Source organism: Sminthopsis crassicaudata, chromosome X (genome assembly GCF_048593235.1).
Source record: "Sminthopsis crassicaudata isolate SCR6 chromosome X, ASM4859323v1, whole genome shotgun sequence".
NCBI lineage: Eukaryota > Metazoa > Chordata > Mammalia > Dasyuromorphia > Dasyuridae > Sminthopsis > Sminthopsis crassicaudata.
In genome coordinates, this window is record NC_133623.1 from 5,211,735 (window position 1) to 5,238,726 (window position 26,992).

Sequence of the window (26,992 nt, forward strand, 5' to 3'; positions counted from 1 at the left end):
TCTATTTATAATACTTATAATTACTTCTATCTACTTGTAATTACTTATATTTGTATATTTATATTACTTATAATTACTTGCATAATTCCTTATTTTCCTTAAAACTCTAAACTCCTTGCCAGCAAGGGCCTGCGTTTTCTTATTATTCTTCTATCTGTCCCAAAGCATGTAATGCGATGCTTTGTCTATAATAGCCACCTAGAAAATTTGGCCGAACTTTGAAAAACTCTCCCAGAGTAAAGTGGAGCTTCTGGAGGTCACAGTAAGAGGAGGATGATAGGGACTGGGAAGGGGCCGGGATGAGAAGTAGGGTGGAAAGGGTTTTTTGGGCCCAGACCAGGGTTTCTTAATCTGGGATCTGGAAAAAAATTGGATAACTTTTTTTTTTTTTTAAATAGAATCAGTTTGCTTTGTAATCCTGTGCATTTTATTTGATGCATTTAAAAAGCTTACTATGAGAGAGGGAGGGGGATCCTTCTGTAGACTACCAAAGGGCTCCACAACAATAAAAAGGTGAAAAATCCATGGGCTAGATGTCAGGGCTTCCGGGGGCCACTGGGAACGCTCCCATGGAGCATCATTAACGCTGGCGTCTCTTTCAGGTGCATCCCTTTCAATTGGTTGGTGCAAAGGATGGAGAGGCTTAGGATAGTCTCATCAGGGGGCATGGTGAAGAGGAGGCCCCTGCCAATGGCACCTTTCAGGTAAGTCCAGTGTCCTCTGCTGCCTGAGGTGGGGGCCGCTGGGAGGGTCTCGGGCCAAGGAGGCTTCTTGGATTTTCTTGTCTGTCAGATGGTCTCGGGTGGAAGAAGGAGGCAGTGGGAGGGCTGGCAGCACTAGCTGTGGAAGGGGTCCACCCTCCAGGATCTGTTCGGCTTTGTTCTGGAGACTGGCTCCTCAATCAGAGGCAGCTAGGGATTCTGGTGTGACATCAGGAAGATCCGAGTTCAAATCCAGCTTCGGAAACTTCCTGACGGGTGTGACCTCAGGGAAAACCATTTGGTCCTTGCTTGCCTCTGTTTCTTCATCTGTAAGGTGGAGCTTGTAGAAGAAGCTTTCTCTTAAAGTTGTTGTGAGGGTCAAATGAGATGACCTTTGTGAAATGCTAGATAAATAGGAGCTAGTATTTTGGGCTGCTATAAGGCAACGAGGGTTTTTCAGCCCCAGGAACTTTCAGAGGACGTCTAAGGTTCTAAGGGCTGGGGGTCCTTAGTTGGAAAGGAAGCACCGAGCTCACGAGCTTGGAGTATTAGTGTGGCAGTCAGTTCGTGCACGTAGGGAGCCCCGGCCTAATGGGAAAGAGCACCCAGACAGCCATGGGCAGGCCAACCACAGATGGCCACCCGAGACTGGAGGTAGCCTGAGACTGAGAAGGGGCCTGGCCACAAGGCGGTTTGATTTAGAAAGGCTTTGTGGGGAAGGTGACATTTTAACAGAGACCCGAAGGAAGCTATGAGGCAGAGGGAAACAGAGGCAGCAGCTCAGGCAGGAGGGGCAGCTAGGAAGAAGGTGCAGAGCGCTGCAAAGATGCCCTTGGCGGCTGAGTGAAGGATGGACCAGACGGAGAAGACACTAGATGCCACCTGCGTGTGCTGTGCCCTCATCTCCCTCCACTCGTTTGTGCTCCCCCCCCCCCGAAGCTATTTCACTAGTTCAAGTGGGAGTGATGAGCGCCTATGCTGGGGCGCCGGCATGGTCAGGGGACAGGAAGACCTGTGGTATAAAGGCCTGGCCAACGGGACCTGCCCATGGATTGGGGGAGGGGGAGACAGACTGAAGAATTGAGAATGAAATAGAAATTGGGAGTCTGGGTGATCGAGAGGCAGCGATGGACAAGCAAGCAAAGGGGGAAGGCTGAAGGAGATGAGAGGGGGTGGGATCCCCTGTACAGGTAGCGGGTGAGGGGGGGCCCTCACATTATATGAGATGGAGTCAAGGCCCAGAGAGTGGCACAGTCTGCTTAAATCCTGCTGCGGTTTCATCCTAGAAGTGGAAAGGCCTTTTCCCAGCATTCAAGGCCCTCCCCCATTGGGTCCTGTCCTAATTTTCCCGCCTTCTCTTGCGCTGCCGGCCTCCATGTGTGCCGCTCTTGTCAGGCTCCATCCATGTCCAGCATTGTCCTGGCTCCTGGTCTTTGCTCTTGTCGGCCTCTACCCCTGAGATGGCCTCCCCCACCCCCATCTCTGCATTTTGAAATCCTACCCATCCTTTCAGACCTGGCTCAGATGTCAGCTCCTTTAGGAAACCTTTCCTTACGGCCCAGTCCGTGACAAGCCGGCTCCCCCATGACCTTGCTTTGCAGCTGTCTCATGCAGTCAGAATATATTATCTGCCATAGAGTTATTTATGTATACATCCTACCCCCCTCTCCCCCCCTGGGAGGAGATTGTGAGCTCCACGGCTTCTGCCGCCATGTTTGGTGAAGCCTTCCATCTCCCCCCAGTGCTTCTAGAGTGCTGTGCCCTTGCTAAACGGAGTGGCTGCCGGGAGGGTCGGAAGGGCCTCCTCCCAGTCTCAAGCTGTGTCGAAACCCCATGCCCTCGCCATTTGGGGAGCTTTTGATCCTTCCCTCCCTTGCTGGGCTGCCACTTGAGCCAAGTGGAACAAGGGGGATCCCTCGTGCCAGTAACCGTCCAGTCCCTCAGTCACTTCAGGGCAGCTCGCTTTCCCCGGCCTCCTTGGCCTTCTCTGCTCTAAGACACCGTGCATCCGGTTTGTCAGTGTCCTCGCCGATGTGACGTCCTGGACACAATACAGTGTAAAGAAACTCTAGACAGTTTGGCTTGGCAATATTCAGCAGAGAAGAGGCACTGAAGTTAGGTTGAGGCAGAGTTTCTAGAGAAAATGGGTTTTTGGTCGGAACTTAAAGAAGCCAGGGAGCTCAGGGGTCGGCGTGGGGAGTGGATCCCAGCCATGGGGGACATCTAGAGCCAGGGAAGGAGTGTCTTGTTTGGGGATCAGCCAGGAGGCCATTGTCAGTGGATAGGGAGTAAGAAAGGGAAGAGGAGGGGAAAGGGAGGAGGGCACTTTGATTGCCCAAAGGGGCATTTTATATTTGCTCCTGGAGGCAATAGGGAGTCACTAGAATTTATTGAGTGGTAAGAGGGACAAGACACATGCTCAGGCCTGTGCTTTGGGAAGATCACTGAGAGCTGAGTGTAGGATGGGAGACCTTCTTGCAGGGGAGGACAGCCGGGAGGAGGGGGGGCCAGTGCAGAGAAGGGGAAAGCTCTGAGAGATGTTTATTGCAAAGGTGAAATCAGCAGGCCTTGGACCCAGCTTGGCCATGGGGGTGGCGGTGATTGATTGGCAAGAGGCCGGGAGCTCATCCCACTGAGCATCTTCTCTCTGCTTCTTGAGGTTTTTTGCTCTCAGGAACCACCCCCCAAGTGGTGCTTCTGGTTCTGTAGGCTCTGACTGGCTTCCTCCAGTAGGGCTCCCCATGCGGCTCTCCCTACAGTGCCCACTTGTTTCAGCCCATCCAAGGCCAAAAAACCCTCTCTACTCAAACAAACCTTGTTTTGTCATTGGAAGTCTTGGCTACCAAGGGAAAAAATCCTCAAGGCCTCTCGTTGTCTGTGGGTGCATTGAGGCTCCGGGGAGCCTCCCGGGCAGGGACTTCCTGTTACTGAGGCCATTTCTTTTCACCATGGTTCCTTTTAGTTGCCCAGGGCCAGACCCTCCATTGTTTTCTAGAATTAGGAGAGTTTCCCCACCACAAACTCTATTGAGGTGAAGATGGATGGCTTTGTGGGACAGGGGGGCCATGCTCACTTGTGTGCACAAGGGAATACTCTTTTGCTTCTTCTAGAACCAACAAATCATCTTCCTTCTCCCTCCCCTCTCTCCCCTCCCCCCAGTGGTCCCAAAGTGAGCCCCCTTAAGAACTTGGGTGGGTAATTTGAATCCCCTAAGGCTTTCAACCCCTTCAGAGCCAGTTGGGCTCGTTGCTAATCTCCCAAGTCTCGCTTTCAATGGGAGAAGAGGAAGAGAGAGCCCCATAGACATATAATTTCTCCAATATAATCATACAACATCAAATCACAAGAATGGCTGTCCTGGGGCAGCCCACAGGGTCCCGGGACCATGCTGGCTCTGATGAGGAGGCAAGCGCTATGTTGGGCAAACTTCCCCTCCCTGTCACCTCACAGCTACTAACGGCTAGTATTCATAGAGACTTTGTTAACTCATTTGAGCCTCTCGACAAGTAGGTGCTGTTATTAGCCCTGTTTTCAGTCGGGGAGATCGAGATCAACAGTTATGGGACTTGTCCAGGGTTACAAAGTCTACTGGCTTCACTAGCTTTAGTGGCTAGTGGCTCCAGATTCAGACCTTGCAGCACCTCAAGGCCTGCATTCTATCCCAAAGCCTGCCTTCTCTCTTTGGATGGAGGGGAATGGCACCAGGTCCACATTGAAAAGATCTTGTTCTGAATTGTGGTGAAGGATTAGTTGTGTTACCTTAGGCCACTTCACTCCTTTTGTCCTATAAAATGAGGCTCCTTAGGGTCCCTCCCTCCCCACATCCTTACATCCTTTGGAGCTCTGGGAAAGTGAGGTCAACAGAGATGTTTCTGTCTTCAAGGGATCTACTGGGGTTTCCAGCTCATTCTGCCTCTTGGGAGGAATGAGTTCAAAGAGGTCATAAATACTTACCGATGTGAGAATGACTGTTATTGTTCTCGGGATGCTAAAACAAGGCTCTTTCTGGCTTCAGAGGCCTGCTGACGGGGCTCTGGGATTTGGTAAACTAGGCCCCAGCCCTTGCCTTCCCGAGACCCAGGCCCTCAGTCTACAGTGAATCCCTCCACTTCTTACTCAGCCTTCACTTTTCTAGAGAGTAGGAGAGGAGAAAGCAGAGTGAGAGGGGAGGAGGAGGAAGGGGAAGGACTACAAGGGGAGGAGGGAGCAGAGTGAGAGGGGAGGGGAAGGACTACAAGGGGAGGAGGGAGCAGAGTGAGAGGGGAGGGGAAGGGGAAGGGGAGGGCTGCAAGGGGAGGAGGGAGCAGAGTGAGAGGGGAGGGGAAGGGGAAGGGGAGGGCTGGAAGGGGAGGAGGGAGAAGAGTGAGAGGGGAGGGGAAGGGGAGGACTACAAGGGGAGGAGGGAGCAGAGTAAGAGGGGAGGACTACAAGGGGAGGAGGGACCAGAGTGAGAGGGGAGGGGAAGGGGAGGAGGGAGCAGAGTGAGAGGGAAGGGGAAGGGGAGGACTACAAGGGGAGGAGGGAGCAGAGTGAGAGGGGAGGGGAAGGGGAGGACTACAAGGGGAGGAGGGAGCAGAGTGAGAGGGGAGGGGAAGGGGAGGACTACAAGGGGAGGAGGGAGCAGAGTGAGAGGGGAGGGGAAGGGGAGGACTACAAGGGGAGGAGGGAGCAGAGTGAGAGGGGAGGGGAAGGGGAGGGCTACAAGGGGAACAGTGTGAGAAGGGAGGGCTAGAAGGGGAGGAGGGAGCAGAGTGAAAGGGGAGGGGAAGGGGAGTGCTAGAAAGGGAGGAAGGAGCAGTGTGAAAAAAGAGGACTAGAAGGGGAGGAAGGAGCAAAGTGATGAGGGAGAAGATAGACCTGGGAGGAAGGAAAGAGAATTGGAGAGGGGAGGAGGGAGGAGTAAGAAGAGAGGGGGAGAGAGTGAGAAAACAGGAGAGGGGACAAGGAAGGCAGAGCTAGAAAGAGGGGAGAGAGAGCCGGGAGCGTCTGGGTGTTGGCTGGCTTCTGGGCAGATGTCCGGGGGTCCTCTCAGCTGGGTCTTCACTGCTGCACAGCACTCCTTTTGGCTTTCTGCTCCACTCTGAGCCCTTTCAGCTCAGTATCTGTTCCAGAGCATTTCTCCTCTCCAGTTGCCCCTAGCACATCCTCCCCAACCCCAGCCAAAGCTCTTGCCTCATACTCTCTGGCCGTCTCAAGCTCCCTCTTAATCAAGCCACAAGCCCTTCCCCCCATTCTCTTCCTTTAGTCTCGGACTCCTCCCTTTCCCAGTCACTTTTAATCTGGGCCCTGGGTCCCCTCTCTTCCTGTCTCCTTTAGGTGTCCTGCTCTCTCCCCCTTATTTTCAGCCTCTCCTTTCTTACTATTTACCAACGTTTCCCATCCTCAGAACCCCAAATCAAGCCCAAACCTGTCACTTGCTCTTACCTCCTCCTCAAGGCATCTTGTTTCTCCTCCTTTTCCCAGCTAAACGCGTAGAAGGGTCATTCATCGCCACTTTGTCTCCTCCCAAGTCCTCCCTTCTCATTCTCCTCCGAGCCCACCACTCTACCAGAGCCGCTTTCTCCAGAGTCACCGTTCCGTCTGAAACGTCCCCTTCGCTCCATCTGGGTCCCTCCTTCCCACCTTTTTGCTAATCAGTGGCTGCTACCTTTTGACACTACCCAGCAGCTTGCTCCTGTGGCTCTTCTCCCTGGCTGCCCTGTTTCTGCCAGAACACACTCCTTCCTTCCTAACCTTGTCTTTTAAGGACCTCCAAACTCCCTTCAAGCACCAGTGAGGCTCCTCCTGTGGAAGCCCTGTTGCTCCCTGTGCTCCTCCCCTCTGAGCCTCTCTTAAAATTACTTTCGATCCACTTGGCGATTGGATTCCTTCCCGATAGAATGTAACCTTCTTGAAAATGGAGCAGACTGAGAATTTTATCTTTGTATCTCTAGTGCCTGGCACAGGGCCCCCACGCATGAGGTCATTGCATGGCTTGATCTTTGTTGTCAGTGTGGGTGCTTTGTGAACTGAACCGGGGGCTGCCTCTCTTGGGCTCCGTAGGGGCCCTTTAAGCGTTGACAGGGCTTCTGGACTTCGGCCCCCATTCAAAACCTTTCCAGCTTAGTGGTACCTAGCCGACCTTGGGTTTCACTGATAAACTAGGCCCTTTGAGAACCCAGGCTCCTTCCCATATGGAAGTAGCGACGAAATGGGGTTGTGGTGGGAAACAGAGTGCAAATAAGACTCGGCCTCTTTCTTCAGGGACGGTAGCCTTGGCAAAGGAAATGACTTTAGAGGGAGCATCCCATTCATTTTGCAAATGAGGAAATTGAGGTCCATAAGCATCTGTATAGGATCTGTATAGGCTGGGAATGCTGGGAAATCTGGCCTACACTCCGGGCTTGCCTATGCTAACAGAGGGCAAGACAACCGTAGTCAAGTGGCTACATATGGCAAGCATCCTGCTCCAGATACAAGCAAAGAACCATGGGAAGTAGAAGACATTTATTGTGGTAGCGTGCATATGTGCCACAACTTCACAACCAGAGCATGATGGATTATGGGCTCCCTTTCATCAGAGTCAGGCAAAAGCATCCTTAATTTGTCCAGCCAAGTCATGGGTGTCTTTTGTCAAAAAATGGGGAGTGGTAGGTGAAGGGTTCTGGGGCACATCTGGAAGGCAGAAAAGCGTGCTAAAGACCTCCCCCGTGCAGAGGAGTCAGTTGCAGGGTCTCTGGGCCCTCTGCTACACAGCATCCATTTGCATTAAGTATTCGCACCTCCAGGGTGCTCGTTTGCAAAATGGGGAGAAAATCTGGCCAAGCCAGATTGTGGGCTCACATCTGTGGGATTTGTGTCTGCTCTCAGCCACACCTGGGGGGAGTGCTGGAGTCAGCCTGCCCAGCCAGGCCCCGCTCCTCTCCTCCAAGTGACCTTGGCTATTTACCCTCCATGTACCTGGGTTTCTTTTTGGGTAAAAGGCAGGAGGCTGAATTAGGTGACTTCCTAGGCTCCCTGGAGCTGCCATTGGGTAATCACTGGCCCTCCAGACTTAGGAAGGGGCCCCCGGGAACTGTCCAACCCAAGCCCCAGCCCTCCCGGGGTGGCGAGGCTGGACAGCGCCCCGGCGGGGAGGCGGCCCGAGGGCACAGCTCCCCCCGCCCCTGCAGCCTCTCAGTGTGTCTCATGGTGCCAGCTGGGCAGTGTGCCTGCTTGTGCTTTGGTCGTCACTGGGAGGAGGGGGAGGAGAAGTCGGAGGGCAGGTGGCCCGCTTGGCAGCCAGCTCGGGTCTAGCGCAGAGAGCCCCGGATCTGGAGGCGGCGGCGTGCCCGGCTGGGGGCGCCGAGCCGCGCCTCCCTCTTCTCACCCGCCTGCAGGCGGGGCTGCCAGGCGGCCCGCCCGCCCGCCCGCCCGCCGCCGCTGCCGCCGCCGCCAGCCGCCCGCCGCAGTCCGGGTCCCCAGCGGCCAGGCGCGCAGGGGGTGCTGCTGGTGGGCTGGGTGGCTGACTGAGGGGGGGGGGGAAGAGACACGCTGGGCCCGGGCACGTTCCCGGCCCGAAGGACAAAGGTCATCCAGTGCCAGGGCTGCACACTGAAGCGCCGAAAGGGGGCCGAGGCAGGTGCATCGCGCACCTCCCGGCCGGGGCCGCGCCCGCGCGAGCCCAGCCTAGCTGCCGTCGCCGCCGCCGGGCGGGAGGCAGCAGGCGAGCCATCGGGCGGGGCCAGCAGGCGGCAGTCCCGACGGGCGGTGGCGGCGGCAGCCATGGCAGGCATGGCGGCCGCTCGCGGTAAACCTTAGGGCCTCGGCGCGGACGAAGCAGGAACGACGGCGGCGGCTGGAGAAGGCGGCGGCGGCGCCTTCGGGGACTGCAGCAGCAGCAGCAGCCGCCGCAGCCGCAGCCGCAGCCGCCGCAGCAGCAGCAGCTTCAGCAGCTTCAGCGGCCGCCGCAACATCAGCAGCAGCTACGAGCGGGCGCGGCCGGGGCGGCGGCGGGAGCCTGGGCGTTGGCAAGAGCGGCGGCAGCCCGGAGAGTGCCGATCGTCCGGGGAGTGGTGGAAGCCCGGGCAGCGGCGGAAGCCCGGGCGTTGGCAGCAGCAGCGGCAGCAGCAGCAGCAGCAGCAGCAGCAGCCGCCGCCGTAGCAGCGCCGCCGCCGCCGCAGCCGCCGCAGCCGCCACCGGGGCCGCCGGGGCCATGGGGGCGGGGCCGGCTGAGGCAGCGCGGAGCCGCCGCTACCTCAAGGGCCAACAGGCGGCCCCCGAGCTGAGCGCCGACGAGGGCGGCGGGGACAGCGGGGACGGCAGCGGCGATACGGCTCCCAGCACCGGCGGGGGCTCGGGGAGCACGGGGGGCACGGGGGGCACGGGGGGCACGAGCACGACGGCCGGAAGCGGCAGCCTGCTGCTGCGGGAAGGGGCCGATGGCAATGGAGGAGGCGGATCGGGTGGAGGAGGAGGCGGAGAAGAAGGAGGAGGCGGAGGCGGCGACTGTGTCGGCGATGGGGAGAGCGAAGCCGACGGCGACACTCTGGCCTTCCCCATGCACACTCTATGGTACGGAGTTCCGGGGCCCCGGTCACGTGACGGGGGCCGGGGGGGTTCCTCGCCTGCTCTCACGTGACCCCGGCTGCCGCCGCCGCCGCCGCCGCCGCCGCCGCCGTTGCCGCCACCGCTGCCTCCCCAGCTGTAGCCGTAGCCGTAGCTGTTGGCGTTGCGAGGCGCGCGCGGCCACCGTCCCAGGGGGCGCGAGCCCTGGCAGACGCGGCCGCTCGCGGCCCTCCGAGCCGGTAGTGGCAGGTCAGAGGCCCCTGCTTCCGGTCCCCGCCCGTCACCGCTCTCCCACAGCTCTCCCCCAAAGCCGCCCCCTGCCCCGGCCTCGGCCCGGGCACCGGCCCTGGCTCCGGTCCTGGCCTCGGCCCCGGCCCCGGCCCCGGCTCCGGCCCCGGCTCGGGCCCCGGCCATCACTCAGGCCCCGCCGCCACCGCCGCCCGTGCCGGTGCCGGTGCCGGTGCCGATCCCGTCTCTGGCCGACCTGCCGCGGAGTGCCCTGGCCGGCCGGCTCGGGGCCCGATTCCGGGGAGACAGCTCGCCTCCGCTCCTGCCACCTCCCGTATCCCCACCCCGGCCGGCTCCGCGCCCGGCCATTGCCCTGACCCCGACCCACTTCCCGCCGCTGCCCTTGCTCCCTCCACTCCCTCCCATCGGGCCGGCCTCCGGAGGATGGGGCCGCGACTTCGGCCGTTGGGGAGCTCCGGCCTACCTGCTGGGGGCCACAGGGTCTGCGTAAGGGGATGGGAAGGGGTCCGGGGCTGGCGGGCGGATGGGCTGGCGCCGGGGCGGGGAGGCCGAGCCAGGGCGGGGCTCGGGGCCCGGGGCCCAGAGGGCCCAGAGGGTCCGGAGGGCCCGGAGGGCCCGTGCCGTGCCGTGCCAACGGATCGGGCCTGCTAGGGAGCCCGAGCTCAGTGGTTATTAACTGGGCACTGGAGAAACCCTCGGCTGGCACAGGTAACGGAGCTCTGCGGCAGGAAGTAGGCTGTCAGCGCTGGGAAACTATCAATTCTGGATACAACGTATCCCTGCTCGCTGCTGAGCTGCGGCCTCCCTCTTCCCCTGTTCCAGGGGGGCGGGGGCGGGGTGGGGGGGGGGGGGGAAAGGCAGGCTTCCATTAAAGGCATGGAATCAATTTCACTTGATTACAAATCAGGCTCCTTGGCTTAGGCTTCCAGGATGATGGGAAAGCGCACTGTGGAGGGCCCTGGAGCTTCTTTTTGTCATTAAGTGAAAACGGATCCATGCCAGGGTGTTGTAGGGAAGCAGCTGGGCCTACTGGCCTTGGGGTTAGGTAGATCTGGGTTGGAAGGCCTGTCCCTGGAGGCCTGCCCCTAGAGACCTTTGGGACACTCAGCCCCTTGCTGCCTCAGGCAGCTTTCTGGAGGGACAGCCTAAATTTCTCAAACTGCTAGAATTACAGGCCTTGTGTCCTTTCTCTCCCTCTCCCCCCCCCCCCAATTGTATAGAAACATTTCACATTTATGTGACACTTTAAGGCTTATTTACAAAACACTTATATTATCTCCTCCAACTCTCCTGGAGTTGGGAAGATTAGGAAGAGAGGTTCAATGACTTACCCACAGTCAAATATCCAGTAGTCCGCAGGAAAAGGATTTGAATCGAAGTCTCCCAGGTGCCGAGTCCAACTGCAGATTGTCTAGGTCCCCATGTCTGTTCGGGACGAGCAGCGTGGTGTCCGGAGAGCAGGGCCCTGTCTTCTGGGGGGGAGATAAAAGAAGATTGAGTTGGAGCCAACCGAACCGCACATACTAGCTCTTAGGCCCCACCACCATTTTGCATGAATCCAAAGTGCTATTATCGTGGGATCATGGATACTCTTTCTTTTGAAATCTACAGGTGGGTGATGCCGATCACAGCCATGAAGAAAAAGGTAAGCATCCCGAGACCAGCAAAGAGCCACTCTGCATGCAGGCCGGGGTCCTGGGTGGAGGGCTCGGAGCATTCCATCCAGGCCGATCGTGCCCCTGCTTCCTCCACGTCCTTCCCGGTCCGGCTCCAACTGGACTTTCTAGTCTGATCTCTCCCTCCTGCACTAACCGTGACCTTCTGACTTCCCTGGCCAATAGCCTGCCTCTTGGTTTCCTTACACCTCCCCTTTGGGACTGGTCCAAGTACAGCCTCCTCTGGGAGGTCTTTCCTGATTCTCTCCCTCCCCCCTGTCCCAACTCGCAACTTGTTAAAATTCTCCCTAGCCAGAAAATACTTTGTGTTTACTTATCTGTGAATATTTTCTATCTCAGTAGAATGTAACTCCTTGAAAACAGAGACTGCCCTATTTGAGTCTTTGTATCCTGGCTAGGACCAGGCCTGCCTCACTTAATACATATTTAACAGATTGGCTCGTGGGATCACCTTGCATTGAATATATATTGCAATGGGGATCGCCTTGCATTGAATATATATTGCAATGGGATTGATGCACGGGTAATAAATGGTAGTGGTGGTGGAGTTCACAGTGGGGTTTACCTTGAAGGAAATGCCATTGGATGTGGTCTCAATCATCTATTAGGGTCCTAGGGAGAAGGCCCTTGGGGGGAAAAAAAAGGGTTTTTTTTAACTCAATTTTTTCTAGTCATCAGTTGCTTCTTTTTCCTCCATCCCACCCTCTTTCCCCCCAAAAGAAAAGGAGCACCCCTACAGAGCTAAGCAAAGCCCATCTGCCCCCGTGTGGCCGGTGCTGCCAGTTTGGTTCTTACCTCCCGGGGAGAAGGTGGGCAGGATCCGGGAAGGTGCCTTTCTCTGAGCCGGCCAAGGTGGGGCAGCCACAGCTGCATCGGCAACCCCCTGCAGGTCGTTCTGGCGCCTGTACGCTGCGCCGGACGACCCGGCTGGATTCTGGGTCCTGGGGATCTGGGAGGAAGGAAGGAGGCTCGTGAGATTTCCAAACAAAACTGAGCACTTCCGTTATCTTCCCAGTGTGCAAAAGTTGCCAATCTTACTCTGGTGGGGGAGGGAATGTGCAGAGGCTTATCTTTCACAGACATTACTTGTGATTTGGGGAAGAAAAAACCCCACGTTGGTGTCCTAGACCTCTCCCCCACCTGCTCCTCAGAAAAGGCCCGCTTCTCTCGCAGGGACAATGGTTTTTACCAGATTAATGTAGACTCTGAAACCCTTGACTATCCCATGCCATTTTTAATGTTCCTCTTCCAGTTTTTACAACCAGAAAGTCTGTACTTTGCCTTTGGAGATTGAATGTCGTTTGAATAATCCCTTGTTAGAAGCAAGGCCATAAAATTGTGTGTTTGCCTGGGGGTAGGATTTTAGCATCCCACTCTCCAGTTGTGCAGATTGGGGAACTGAGTCCCAGATGGAGGAAGTGATGGGTTTCTTTGTTCTATGAGTGGTAAACTGTCCTGTATGTACAAGGGCACTGTCCGGGGTGCAGGGAGCTTGGAGGCCAGCCATCTTTAGTCTCCTCCCCAGGACTGGTTTCCATCTGAATTTTGTAGAGGGGGGGGGGGCATAAATTCCCTCCCCGTGGACATAAACCTTCACTCAAGTGGTGTCTCTTTAGTACCAGGGAGCTTGCTTGTCTCTGCAGGCCGGCCACGGCCCAGGTAGCTCTAGTGATTACACTGGGCTCTGATCTGAAACTCGGGCTGGCTCGCTCCTGGCTTTTGCACATGCTCCAATCCTTCCCCCTTGAACTCTTTTATTCTTGTGTATTAGTGACTCTAAGAAAACCAATTGAGACTACAGAGAAGATACGTAGAATAGCATGGACAGTGGTGGCCTTAAGTTGGTCACCTGCCTGACTTCTTCCAAGTCAAATGGATTTCTGTTACTATCATTCAGCAAACTTTTCTTTAAAAAAAAAAAAATTACTGGTAGCTTTTGGTTTTATATCACCTTCCTTTCCAACTCCGGCACTCCCCTTCTCCTAGCCGGAGAATCACACCGTGTTATAAAGAATTAAAAAGGGAAAAGGGAAAAAAAAACAAGTCAGCAAAACCAGGAAGTGTGTCGGCTAAGGCGCTGGTCACGGCCGGTCTTAGCTGACGACCACAGGCAAGGCAGGGGGAAAGAACAGATACTAACCTCCAAGAGCCTTCAGCACCCTTTTTCTCCTCCTGCCTAGAGAGGGGACCTTGTATCTCCCCTCTTTTGCGTAAGCGGGCGTCACTGATGTTTTAATAACCACAGGTGGCAACCAAGCTCCAGTCATTTTATGTTAGCACAAGGAAGAGAGAGCAGCAGTTTCTCTCTTTGGGTATTATTTAATTTTGTATTTGTTTCAACTGTGTCTGTCTCGCTCTGTCTCACTCTGAGTCTGTCTCACTGTCTCACTCTGTGACTGTCTGTCTGTCTTTCTCACTCTGACTTTGTCTCTGTTTCATTCTCTCTCTCATTGTCTCTTCTTTGTCTCATTCTGGGACTATCTCTCTGTCTCACTGACAGTCTCACTCTGACAGTCTCTCACTCTCCGATTGTCTTTTTCTCACTCTGACTCTCTCTGTTTCACTCTGTGACTATCTCACTGTGACTCTCTGTCTCACTCTCTGACACTGCCTCACTCTGACAGTCTCTCCCTCTGACTCTTTCTCTGTGTCACTCTGACAGTCTCTCGCTCTGTGACTCTCTTTTTCCCTCACTCTGGTTCTTTCTCTCAGGCTCTGTCTCACTCTCTGACTTTTTCTCTGTCTTACTGTCTCTCTGTCTCACTCTGAGACTGTCTCACTGACTGTCTTTCTCTATCTTACTCTCTGACTGCCTCTCTCACACTGTCTGACTCTTTGTTTCACTCTGATTCTCTCTTGGTCTCTCTGTCTCATTGACAGTCTGTCTCACTCTCTCACTGACTTTCTTTCTGTATCACTCTCTTCTCTGTCTCTGTGACTGTCTCTTTGTCTCATTCTCTGACTCTGTCTCTCATTCTCACTCTCTGTTTCATCTCTGTCTCTGTCTCGCTCTCTTTTTGTCTCTGGGTCTTTCTTGGTCTCACTGTCTCTGTCTCACTCTCTGACTTTGTCTCTGTCTCTCTGTCTCCCTCTCTGACTTTCTCTTTTTGTCTCTCTTTGGTTCTCTCTTGGTCTCACTCTGTCTCACTCTCTGACTATTTATTTATTTAGTTTTTTTTATTTATTAGTTTTTATTTACCAGATATATGCATGGGTAATTTTACAACATTGACAATTGCCAAACCTTTTGTTCTAATTTTTCCCCTCCTTCCCGCCCCCCCCAGATGGCAGGTTGACCAATACATGTTAAATCCGTTAAAGTATATGTTAAATACAACATATGTATACATGTCCAAACAGTCGGACTGAAACAGTGCACAATTAGCCTGTGAAGGAAATCCAAAATGCAGGCGGCCAAAAATTGAGGGATTGGGAATTCTATGTAGTGGTTCACACTCATCTCCCAGAGTTCTTTCTCTGGGTGTCGCTGGTTCCATTCCTTACTGCTCTATTGGAACTGATTTGGTTCATCTCATTGTTGAAGAGGGCCTCGTCCATCAGAATTGTCTGACTCTCTTTTTGTCTCTCTCTGGTTCTCTCTCACTCCTACTCTGTCACACTGTCTCTCACTCTTTGACTTTGTTTCTCTGTCTCACTGCCTCTTCTCTGCCTCACTCCAACTCTTTCTTTTTGTCTCACTCTGGCTCTGGCTCTTGGAATCACTCTCTGTCACTCTCTGACTTTGTCTCTCTGTCTTACTCTCTGACTGTCTTTGTCTCTGTGACTCTGTGGCAGTGGGATTAAGAGATTTTTTTTTTTTTTTTTTTTTTTGAGGCTGGGGTTAAGTGACTTGCCCAGGGTCACACAGCTAGGAAGTGTTAAGTGTCTGAGGCCCGATTTGAACTCGGGTCCTTCTGAATTCAGGGCTGGTGCTCTATCCACTGCGCCAGCTAGCTGCTCCCAAGGATTAAGAGATATTGAGGGGGGAAAAGCATGCTTGCTGCCCTTAACATCAAGAGCTTAAAAAGATGGCCTAGCATTTCTGACAGAAGCTGTTTATCTAAATATTAAATCCCCAAATCCTTGCTTTCAATACTTATTCATATCCCCCTGGCTCTGGCTCTCTGAATCACTCTCTTTCTCACTCTGGTTTTTTGTCTGTCTCACTGTGGCTCTGTCTCTGTCTCTCCGTGTCTCTATCTCATTCTCTATGTCTGCCTCACTGTCTCTTTTCTGTATCACTCAGTCTCATTCTATGACTCGGTTTCACTCTCTGAGTCTGTCTCTTCTCTGTCACAATCTAGCTCTGGCTCTGTCTTACTCTCTGCATCTCTCTCTGCCTCTTTCTGTCTCTCTTAAACAACTGCCCTCTTCTCTGTGGCCAGTGGAATCACTGAGTCAGGAAGCGCCCATGGCGCTGTAGTTCTTAACCACCCGGTTAATTCAGAAGCTCGGAGCTCTGCTACAGATTTTACACGGGTTCAAGAAGAAGTCTTCTGATAGTTGCAACTTGTTTGCATTTTGTTTCCGGAGCCTGCCCTCTGTCCTGATGTCCCAGCTTTATCAGAATCTAACTAGACACAAGTGAAAGGGTGAGACACTCGTGAAGCTCCCCAGGGATAGGTAGTTGGAGAAGGGTGGAGTACACTAGGGCTAAAGAGGGAACCTCTCAAGCCCCTTGCATTCAGCTGTGAATATGAGTTTCCCAGTTTTGTCTTTCAGTGACTGTTTTCCCTCTAGTCCTTCATACAATGTCCCGTATACATTAAGATTCCAAGAAATGAACTACTATCACAATGTAGTATGGGAAAAGGACAAAGACAGGAAGGTAGCCAGCTCCCATAATTCCAGAGGCCCTCCTCGGCCTAGAGCACGCCTTCGGATCGAAGGTTCCCTGCTCCGAATGAAGGCTCGCATGAGTGCCCCTTGTCCGCCAGCGTGTCTGGCTTCCAGTTACAGCCGTCGTTTCAATAAAACATCCACTGGGAGGGAAATGGGGACACGTGTGTTTGTGAGTTGCTTTAAGTGACCACTTTGTTTTCTTTTACTTTGAAACAGGTGCTATTGATGGGTAAAAGCGGGTCTGGCAAGACCAGTATGCGATCGATCATCTTTGCGAATTATATCGCACGAGATACCCGCCGCCTTGGTGCCACAAGTAAGTTCCTTCTCCTGCACCTCCCATCTCAAAGCTTCGGTTTTCCCAAACATCCCCTGGCAATGGGATTTCCCTAGTTGGTCTGATGAGGGGCACATGTTTTTAGAGGGCTATTTCTTCCAAACCCAGGCCTTATTTCTCAGTCAGCCAGACAGTTGCAGAGCATGGTCACTGAGGAGGCTGTAATTGGCAGAAATGCCAGACAGGGGCCTGGCACAGGGGCGCTCATCAGCAGAGGCTGCTGGGCTTCCCACGCTCCAGTATTGGAGAGAGCAGGTACCGACGGGCAGATCGGGCTGACCTTGTCATGAACCTTGTTCTTTTAAGAGCTCCTTCTATAGGCCTCACCATTGCTGTAAGGGAGAAAGAACTGACTGCTTTCTAGAATCAGGAATTGCTTTGGGAAGTGTCAGTGAATGGGTAGAGAGCAGCTGGACTCTACCTATCCACTTGGACCCTATCACTAGCACTGAGTAGCTTTAGGGACCACCAGAGTGGGAAACCATGGTAGGCTAGCCACACATACTTGTAGCTAATGGTAGCATTGGCTGTTCACTAGAAGGTCCCCCCGTGGCCGGCCTCCCTCCCTTCCTCCTGTTTAGTTGCCCGGTCTGGTAGCCCCAGGCTTCTTGGCCTTGGAGCCTTCTGGCCACATGCTCACCCTGATCCAACCTGACCTGATCTAAACACAATTTTGATTCTTCTCTAGGCCCTGGGGATGACTATTTCTTGCTCTGGCTTTTCTTCTTTATAAGACACATATCTGAAAGTTTCCAATGGAGCTGGGTGTGGGGAGGCCGGGAATACACCGTCACCTGTTGCCTGGGAAGGTCTGGAAGTTTGGAGAGCTCTGGGAAGGTGACTTCTTAGTCACCTAGCTCCTGGGCCACCTTGTTGCCAGATGGCTGTGGCACTGTGGTAACATTTAGATACATCTAGCAGCTTGAAAATCCTCTTCTTTGCTAAGTAGCCTTTCCTTTTTTCTTTCTTTCTGGAGCTCTTTCCTTCTGCTTTCCTTCCCTGGTAATAGCCTGGAAGCCGGGGGCTGTCTTGGAGGTGCTTTGGCCCTCAGGGAGGTGCCCTAGTGTTAAGAGCACCCGTCCCTGCCTTTTTAATCCATTGTAAGCCTTAAAACATCCTAGACACTCTCACCTGTCACAACGCTCCTGCAATGAAGAGGGGAATTTTGACATAAGAGAATCAGGGCTGGCCATCCGGAAGACCCAGATTCAAATCCTGCTGCTTCGGCTGGTATTGGAAATCTGGCTTAGAGACTAGAGAGCTTTCTCCCTCCCTTCTGTTTTCAGAGGATTTAACAATCTTTGTCTCCTGACAAGTTTATTTTTCTGACCTTTGGTAGGTACAATCCATCCTCAACCAAAAGGAGGGAAAGAAGGAACCTGGCATTTATTAAGCACCTCCCCTGCGCAGGCTCTGTGCTAAGAGCTTTACAAATATTATCTCATTTTGTCCTTATGACAACCCTGGGAGGTGGATGTGATTATTGCCTCCATCTTACAGAAGAAACTGAGGCAGACTGAATGACTTGTCCAAAATCTTCCAGCTAGGAAATATCTGAGGTTTGAGGTATAGGAGGAGAGATTGGCACTAAGGTGTCAAGGGAATCTGAGATAAAGAGAGAGTGTCAAGGCCAGTGCGTTTGCAAAGGCCTTTCGGTCGTAACTCATTGAGTAGCAAGGGCTTTAGAGCAGTCGCTTAGGCTGCCGAATGGAGAATGGATTGGAGTGGAAAGAGACTAAAATTGGAAGAGCAGCCAGAATTCTATTATAGTAGGCTGGAAGTGAGGTGGGGACCATCCTGGGGCAGCGGTGTGTGAATGGAGAAGGAGCGGTTTTACCTGGGCAGTGGCAGTAAGGAACTGACAAGCCGGGGTGACTGGAAGGATGCCGGCACCATGGACAGGGAAGAAGTTTGGGCAGAAAGAGAATGAGTTCAGTTTTAGATGCTTATGGGGCCTCCCGTTTGTGATGTCTAAAAGGTAGATGGTGCGAGTTAGGACTGGCTATAACATGACCTCTGTACATCAAGAGATAATAACTGGGCCCATGGGAGCTTATGAGGTCGCCAAGGAAGATAGTATACAGGGAGGAGAAGAGAAGGTGGAGAACAGAGGACCGCTTCAGGTTAGTGTACGGGACTTGGCTGAGAGCACAGTAAAGGAGAGGGGGGAGGAAGAACCAGGAGAGAGTAGCATCTGAAAAGCTTGGGAAACAGGAAGTGGTGAGCACCTGGGTCAGTGTAACCACAATGGGGTCGTGGTGGAATTGGTGTCCTTGGTAATCCCAGAGGTTGGATTTTAGGCATTTCAAACCCTTTTCCTGCCAAGATGGTCCTCAGACTTTTCAGATTGCCAGGAGAGTCCTTGGCCACAAAAAGTTAAGAGACAAAGGACTCCCATGCTTAGGGAACACGGAATGAGGACCATGCTTGGCTGGCGGCAAGATCAAGGCTGTGACTGTTTCTGTGTGCGGCTGTGGTGGACCAGAGGAGGAGGTTGAGGAAATGGATAGAGGAGGCTTGGGATGTCCTGGTGGAGACCCCTCATGTGAAGAAAGCGGCTATAGGAGAGAGAAAGGCGGGCAAGTCAGTGGGGGGGGGGGGGCAGTGGCTGGCGTGCCAACATTACCCTCCAAGGAGGAGTGACTGTTGAGACGTGGCAGCAGAGGGAAAGTCTGGCTATGGCGCTGGGAGCAGCCCTCACCTCAGCCGCTCATCGGTTACATTGGAACATGGAAATGGAGGCATGACTGTGAAGGGGGAGCAAGGGGCTCTGGCTCATAATCCTGACACTGACCTACAAAGGATCTTGGACCAGCTTACATGACCTTGAAAATCTGACTCCTTTACCTTAAGCATTCAAAGTGCTGAACTCAGCCTGAGGAAGGCCTGGGTTCAAATCCTACCTCCTGCACTTATTAGCCGTGTGAGCATGGCAAGTCACTTCCTTCTCGGAGTCTTGATTTCCTCACATGTAAGATTGGGGCCTTCGGTGCCCTCCTCGTAGGGCACCTAAGGAGGATTGTGGATAGCAAGTCTGGCTAGCCATGCTCACACACATCCAGGTACACAGGCACACAGACACACACATGTGCCCTTCAGTAAGTAGTCTTGCCGGACCCTTAGTGGCCAGCCGGGGGGGCGGAGAGCCCTATTCATGGCCGTCCTGAGGCTTGGGAAACAGACCCGGCTTGTCGCGGGTCCTGGCCCTGTGCCAACATGCATTCTGCTTGGGCTCCCCAAAGGCAGGCTCCCTTCTGGGCCACACAGGAGGGTTTTGTGGTCAGTGACCAGCACCGGCTTTGTTGGAAGGTCTGCCTTTTCTTGCAGTGTTTCTAATGCCCTTCTATTTCTTTTCCAGTTGATGTGGAACATTCTCATGTTCGATTTCTTGGAAACCTGGTACTGAATCTCTGGGATTGTGGTGGGTAGGTATCGTTTGCTTTCTCCAGTACCAGACCAGTAGGGGGAAAGCACAGCCATAGGCTCTGTCTCAGCAGAGACCCGGTCTCAGTTTCCCCAGCCAGAGGTCTTCCTGACCCCAAACCTGTTGGCGTTCCCCTGCGGTGTCATGAGGGTCAGCGTGGTCCTGGGGCGCACGCTCAGTTGGGTGACCGGCTGAAAGGCAGGGCCTCCCACTTGCCCTGGGCTGGGTGTTCTAAGCTATTTTGAGCACTCTCTGCTCCCAGCAGGGCTACGCTTCCTCCCTGGCCCGGTGGTTGAGAACCAGCCTTTGGCTTGGTAGCTTTATGAGCTTGAAGTTGTCACATCTACCTGAAGCCATTAATTTCCTCCTCCTTTCTCTGTCTGGAATCACATCATCTATTTAAATTTTGTTGACTTTTGTTGGGGTGGGGGGGAGGTAGAGGGTCAGGAAGAGAGTCTTAGTATCCGATATTTCATAGATGTTCCCAATCCAGAAGCCCCAGGAGACTGACCCAAATGCCCAAGATCAGGAACCAACTCCCACAGGAATTGGGGACTGCTCCAACCATGGTCAGAACAATCTAATAAAGAGTTATTAAACTACCCATAATACCCTGAGTCTGGTTCCAAAGCTGCTTAGGGGAAAAGGAAATGAATCCCTACCTTCTAAAATGTTTCTAGCAGCTTTCTTTGTGGTGGCAAAGGAGCAAAAATTGCAGGGACGCTCATCGGTTGCGGAATGGCTGAACGAGCTGTGGGATATTATTATTATGTAGCATTATTGTTATTATTATCATGTGGTGATGGAGTACTATTGGGATACACGAAATGCTAGGCTCACTGATCTCAAAAAAGCACCGAAAGACTTGCATGAAATAACAAAGAGCAAAACGAGCAACAGAGTTGAACAGATAGCAAGCAGAGGAAAAGAGATCCAAGCCAGAAGTTCTTTAACCCTGTTAAAGGGCTCTTGGTGTAATGTCTGAAACATGGGTACGGGGGAAGTTCTCTGTGCTGGAGAACATCGATGGGCACAGGATTTGATTTAGCAGCTGGGAGCTGGGAGTCCTTTGCAGCATTAGTAGGAAGATGGGCTCTAGACCTCCATCCCTCCAAAAACCCACAGGCCCGGAGTTGGGAGCACCTTTGTGGAAAATCTCAGCTTTGGTTGAGAGTCTGCTAGGGCGCTACTTCCCAGAATTCCCACGTTCTCTGATCTGTTTCTTACTCTTCTGGCCCAATGGTAGGATATGCATTTTGGGCCTAACCAGTAGCCTAGAAACATTTATACTCTCTTCCAACCACTTTAAACTTCCTTTTCCACAAAAGGAGGCTACAAACATGACTAATTTTTCACATTGCATTTGCAATCAGGCTGGTCCTCCTAGTGGTTATCCCTACTGCTCGTAGTACTCGGTTCATTCAGAAAAATCTACCCATCCTTTCTTCCCCGAGGCTTTCTAACTCTTCCCACCCACACAGATCTTTCCCTTCTTGGAAGCTCGAGGCGCCCACTCTTCACGTCACATATTTTGCTACCTTACACATATTGCCTTTTTTCTCAAAGGAACATGTTTCCTTTCTGCGACAAGCTTCCTTGAGTGACAGAAGGGAAATAAGCTTTTTGATAGTGCTTACCATGTGCCAGGCACTGTGCTAAACACTTAAATTTCAACTCATTTGATCTCCAAAACACCATACCATTATTTTCCCTTTTTTCCAATTGAAGAAACTGAAGCAGACTTTCCCAGAGTTGACTGGCTAGTCAGTATCCGAGCCTGGATTTGAACGGACATCTTCCTGGTTCCCAACCCATTGCTTCATCCGCTGTAGCGCTGTTTAGGAAGGACAGTCGGCTGTTTGGGGCACGATGAGCAGACTGGCTTTGCCAGACTGCGAGGGTTTGCTCAATCCAAGCAGTCCCCTGCGGTGCGGTCTCGGGAGCCGTGTTACCAAGCCCATTTTTGTAATAGCTTCATCTTGTCCCGTGGAAAGAGTTGAATGTTGGATCAAGGACTTGCATCCATTAAATAGGACAGACGGTGTACAGTTTGTCCTGAAACCCCAAATGGCAAGACTTGAAACTGCTAGAATCATTTAAAATAGGGAAGTACCCACCCCATATTCCATGAAACAGACGTGAATGTTAATGTGCTACCGGAAGGTGTGGGGTTCAGGTCAGAGATGTGCCTCCTGTACTCCACTGGGCCCAGTGCCGGCCTGAGTCAGTGGGAAGCCTTCACCTTAAAGAGGGAGCTGGGATGACCTGCCTGAGGCTCCGCAGCTTCTCTCACGTTTTGACTTGAACTCTTTCCTTTGTGACTTTTATTCTAGCAAGAAGTCTCAACTGTGATCTTAGAGTCAGACTTGAGACCCCCCCCCCCTTTCCTCTATCCCTCTCCCCCAAGACACTTCCTGAAAATGGCTGGTGTGAAAGTGAAATAATTAAAGGGTGTAAATGGGAGGCCGGCAGCACAAGGCCATTGATCTTCTCTGTGTGCTTTCCCCAGCCAGGACACCTTCATGGAGAACTATTTTACCAGTCAACGGGACAATATTTTCCGCAATGTGGAGGTTCTGATTTATGTGTTTGACGTGGAAAGCCGCGAGCTGGAGAAGGACATGCACTACTACCAGTCCTGCCTGGAGGCCATCCTTCAGAACTCTCCTGACGCCAAGATCTTTTGCCTGGTGCACAAAATGGACCTTGTTCAGGAGGATCAACGGGACCTGGTAAGAGGTCGCGGTGGTGGCTGCTAGGCCCGGGGCCCTCGGCTCCCCCTCTTTCACGGGCAATGGGATAGACTTTGGGCTCCTTTGTGGTCAGAGGGAAGGGGGGCAGTTATACAGCCCAGCCATATGGTGGTGCCAAATAACACTTACTTACCTGGAAGGCCCCTCATTTCCTGTCTGCAGACTATTTACTTCCTATGGGCTTGGGGCCTGTGGGGGCACAGGATTTAAGGCCTAGAACCTAGAACCCTGCCCCAGGAGGAGAGAGGTTTCTGCTGTTTCCCTGGGGTTGTTTGGGTCACGGTTTGAATTGAGGTAACTGGTTTGTTGCTTGTATTCTGAGGCCACAGCAAAGTTTAATTTACAGCCAAGTTCTCAAATGAGTGTTTTAGTTGGAAGCTGGACCAAGTGTTCCACCACATCGGGAATGGAGGCTTTGCTTGGATTTTGTCTTGTAAAATGGGCCCAACAGTCAAGGCAGATAATACTATAAGCAGGCCTCTGGTATCTCCCTTCCCTTTCTCCCTCCCTCTCCACTCCCTTTCCTTTCTCTATTTTCCTCCCTTCTTCCTGTCCCTCCCTCTCCCCTTCCTGTCCCTCCCACTCCCCTTTTTGTCCCTCCCAGTCCTCTTCCTATCCCTCCCTCTCCCTCCTGTCCTTCCTTCTCTCTTCTTTTTTCTCACTCCCCCTCCTGTCCCGTCCCCTCTCTTGTTCCCCTCCCTCCCTCCTCCTATCCCTCCTTCACTTTCCTGTCCCTCCCTCACCCTCTACTTTGTCTTTCCCTGTCCCCTTCTTTACCCTCTCTCCTCCTCTCTCTCCCTCTCCCCTTTCCGTCCCTCTTCCCTTCCTGCCTCTCACCCTCCTCTTCCTCTTTCCTTGTCCCCTCCCATCCCTCCCTCTTCCTTCCTCCTCTCTTTTTCTCCCTGTTCTCTCCTGTCCTTCCCTCTCCCCTCTCTGTCCCCTTCTATCCCTCCCTCTCCCCTCCCTGTCCTTTCCTGTCCCTCCTTCTCCACTCTTGTCCCCTGTTCTGTCCTTCTCTCTTCCCCTCTGTTTCCCCTTCCAGTTCCCACCTCTGTCCCTCCTGTCTTTCCCTTTCCTCTCCTATTCCCTCCCCCTTGTCTCCCCCGTCCCCCTCCCCCAGGTGTTGTGAGGATCAAATGAAGGTATATTTCTGAAAAACTCCCTGCACAGTGACTGGCTCATTTTAGCTCTTTAAAGGTGTTTGGTGCCTTCCCTTTTCCTTTCCTTCAGAGGACATTCTATGGCTCCCTTATATTTTTAGAGAGTAGAGCCAGAAGTTCAATCCGCAGTCTGCTGTCCAGGCCAGAAAAGAGCAACAAGCACCTCCCATTTGGCTGCCAACCCCCAACTTCCAAAGGGGTTTCTTGCATCCCAGAACCCCTCTGATGATCATATTGTGAGTCAGAGTCATTTTGGTCCAGGGCTGGCAGCCATGAGAAGGACCCTGGTGGCTAAACTACCTTTTCTAATCAGAGCAGCTCCCAGGGAGCTTAGGAACCGACACTTCCCATAGGCCGGAGCGCTTGGTAGGCCCCATGCAGTGCCAGAAGCAGAGTCGCTTGCAGGGCCGGAGCTGCTGGCAGGACCCAAGAAGCTGGCTGGTCCCGAGAAGCTGACAGGGCCTGCAGCTGGCAGGGCTGGAGCTGTTGGCAGAGTTCAAGCTGCTTCCCTCTCTGCTGGGTGGTGCACTTCTGAAAACCCTTGTTATCTTAGCCCCCGTAGCTGAGCCTGGCCTTCTTGCCCTTGGTTCCAGGTCCTCCTGGGACCTGTGCTGAGGCCTAGGTCTGAAGCCCTGCCATTGCCTCTTTTTCTCAAGACCATTCACTCTCACATCAGGATCGTGTATTCTTCCGGTTTCAGAAGGAAAAGGCACTTCTGGGACCAGTGGCCCAATAGCAACTTTTGTGTAATATTGGGATTTGTTTTCCAGAAGTTATACTGGCATGAACTGTATGACCTTGGACAGGTCACTTCTTTATTTTTTCCAATTACATATAAAGATAGTTGTCAACGTTCACTTATATAAGATTTTGAGTTCTGAATTTTTTTTTCTCCCTTCCTCCCTTCCTTCTTGCTTCCCCAAGACGGCAAGCAATATTATATTGGCCATACGCAGTCATTTTAAACACTTTTCCATATTAGTCATATTTATGAAAGAAAAATCAGAACAAAAGGGAAAAACCACAAGAAAGGGAAATAAAAGGTGAAAAATAGTCAGCTTCAATCCTCATCCAATCTCTGTAGCTCCTTCTCCAGATGCAGATGCCTTTTTCCATTCCAAGTCTATGGGAACTGTCTCGGATCACCACGTTGCTGAGAAGAACTAAGTTGTTCATATTTAATCATCACATAATCTTGTTGTTGCTGTGTTTAATGATCTCCTGGTTCTGCTTGCTTCCCTTGGCATCAGTTTTTCTAAACTCAGCCTGTTCATCATTTTTTTCCTTTTTTTTTTTTTTCCAATTTAAAATTTTGAAAAAAGTTTTAATAGTATTTTATTTTCCAGATATATGCTAAGATTTCAGTATCATTTTTGTAAGACTTTGTGTTTTAGATTTTTCTTCTTCCCTCTCTGACTTCCCCCTTCCCCAAGGTAGCAAGCAATATGCAATTCCTCTAAACATATTTCCATATTTGTCATGTCATGCAAGAAAAATCAGACCAAAGGAAGGAACAAAACACATGAAAGAAAAAAATAAACCAAAAAAAAGGTGAAAATAGTATTGGAATCGCCTTGAATCACCACACTGTTGAAAAGAGCCATGTCATCACATAATCTTGTTGTTGCCGTGTTTAATGATTTCCTGGTTCTGCTCGCTTCCCTCGGCATCAGTTTATGAAAGCTTTTCCAGGCTTTTCCGAAATCATGCTGCTCATCATTTCTTTTCTTTTTTTTTTTTTTTTTCCAATTTAAAATTCCTCTAAACATATTTCCACATTTGTCATGTCATGCAAGAAAAATCAAACCAAAGCGGGGAAAAACACATGAAAGAAAAAAATAAACAAGAAAAGGTGAAAAGAGTATTGGAATTGACTTGAATCATCTCACTGTTGAAAAGAGCCATATCCATCAGAATTAATCATCGCGTAATCTTGTTGTTGCCGTGTACAATGATCTCCTGGTCCTGCTCACTTCACTCAGCATCAGTTCACATAGGTCTCTCCAGGCCTTTCTGAAATCATTCTGCCAATTGTTTGTTACAAAACAATACTCTTCCATCACATTCATAGACCATAACTTCTTTTTATTTATTTATTTATTTATTCATTTATTTATTTATTGTTTTTAATTTTAATTTTTTTTTTTTACAAGAAATTTATGCATAGGTAATTTTTCAGCACTGACAATTGCAAAACCTTTTGTTCCAACTTTTCCCCTCCTTTCCCCCACCCCTTCCCCCAGATGGCAGTTGACCAATACCTGTTAAATATGTTAAAGTATAAGTTAAATACAATATATGTATACATGTCCAAACAGTTATTTTGCTGTACAAAAAGAATCAGACTTTGAAATAGTGGACATTTAGCCTGTGAAGGAAATCCAAAATGCAGGTGGATAAAAATAGAAGGATTGGGAATTCTATGTAGTGGTTCATAGTCATCTCCCAGAGTTCTTTCGCTGGGTGTAGCTGGTTCAGTTCATGACTGCTCATCTCATTGTTGAAGATGTCCACGTCCATCAGAATTGATCATCATATAGTATTTTTGTTGAAGTATATAATGATCTCCTGGACCATAACTTCTTCAGCCATTTCTCAACTTTGGGACATCCACTTAGTTTCCAGTTTCTTGTCGCTACGAGCATTTTTGTAGATTGTGGATCCTTTTCCCTCTTTTAGGATCAAAGAGGGATTGCGAAAAATCACCCTGATTGTTAGTAGGGAGGAAGGGAGCAAAGGTTATAAACAGTATGGTTGAAGAAACTTACTTCATTGTTCCAATGGTTTGTTAAATGTGCTTTTGGACAACACATCTGGGGGATCTCATATTGTTGGAGCCACAGCAGACCTCAGAGGTCCACCATCTAGTCCTTCCTGTGACTGAGAAATTGGACACTCAGGTGGTGGAAGGTACTTGCCTGGGACTAGAGCCCTTGCTCTTTGTCCCAACTCCTTTCCTTGGCTTGGTTGGCCATTCCAGCTCAATTATTTGGCTTTCCTACTGCTGCAGTCTCTCTTCCAGAAGTTTCCCCGTTGAGGGTGCCGTCAGGCTTAGGTGAGAAGCCGGCGCTCCTCTTGGATCGTTTGGAGGCTCTTCCCAGAATGGGCCCACAGCAGAAGTCCTCAATAAGATTCTTGTCTGCCCTTAGCCATTAGACCTCTGGCTCCTCTGTTGTCTTGTTTGGTCTTTATGTAAAACTTTGGACAAATAAAGTTTACTGTGTCGTGATTGCCCAAGGGACAGTCCTGAAGAAACACAAAGATGGGGGAGAAAGTCTCCCTTGGTTTGCTTGATGATTTTGGAGTTAGGCGAGAGCTCAGATT

At 51.8% G+C, this 26,992-nt stretch overlaps 1 protein-coding gene and 1 long non-coding RNA gene across 6 annotated transcripts in view; one reads left to right on the plus strand and one right to left on the minus strand.

The window, feature by feature from the left end:
- The window catches only part of RRAGB (Ras related GTP binding B), a 133,839-nt gene that overhangs the window by 92,149 nt on the left and 14,698 nt on the right, over positions 1 to 26,992 (plus strand). For 2 of the 5 annotated variants that reach the window (XM_074277119.1, XM_074277118.1), the window contains exons 3-7: positions 603 to 704; positions 11,088 to 11,121; positions 16,211 to 16,310; positions 19,690 to 19,756; positions 22,265 to 22,487. In XM_074277119.1, coding sequence (XP_074133220.1) covers positions 634 to 704; positions 11,088 to 11,121; positions 16,211 to 16,310; positions 19,690 to 19,756; positions 22,265 to 22,487 — 495 coding nt within the window. In that variant the 5' untranslated portion in view covers positions 603 to 633. Of the gene's footprint in view, positions 1 to 602; positions 705 to 9,095; positions 9,477 to 9,848; positions 9,957 to 11,087; positions 11,122 to 16,210; positions 16,311 to 19,689; positions 19,757 to 22,264; positions 22,488 to 26,992 lie in introns of those variants that run through there. The other 3 variants (XM_074277120.1, XM_074277122.1, XM_074277123.1) reach the window with 3 other exon arrangements.
- Positions 7,169 to 11,284, minus strand: LOC141548334 (uncharacterized). The gene is made up of 2 exons (XR_012483898.1): positions 10,808 to 11,284; positions 7,169 to 7,355 (listed from the first exon to the last, which is right to left on the minus strand). It is a non-coding gene; the product is annotated as an uncharacterized LOC141548334 (long non-coding RNA).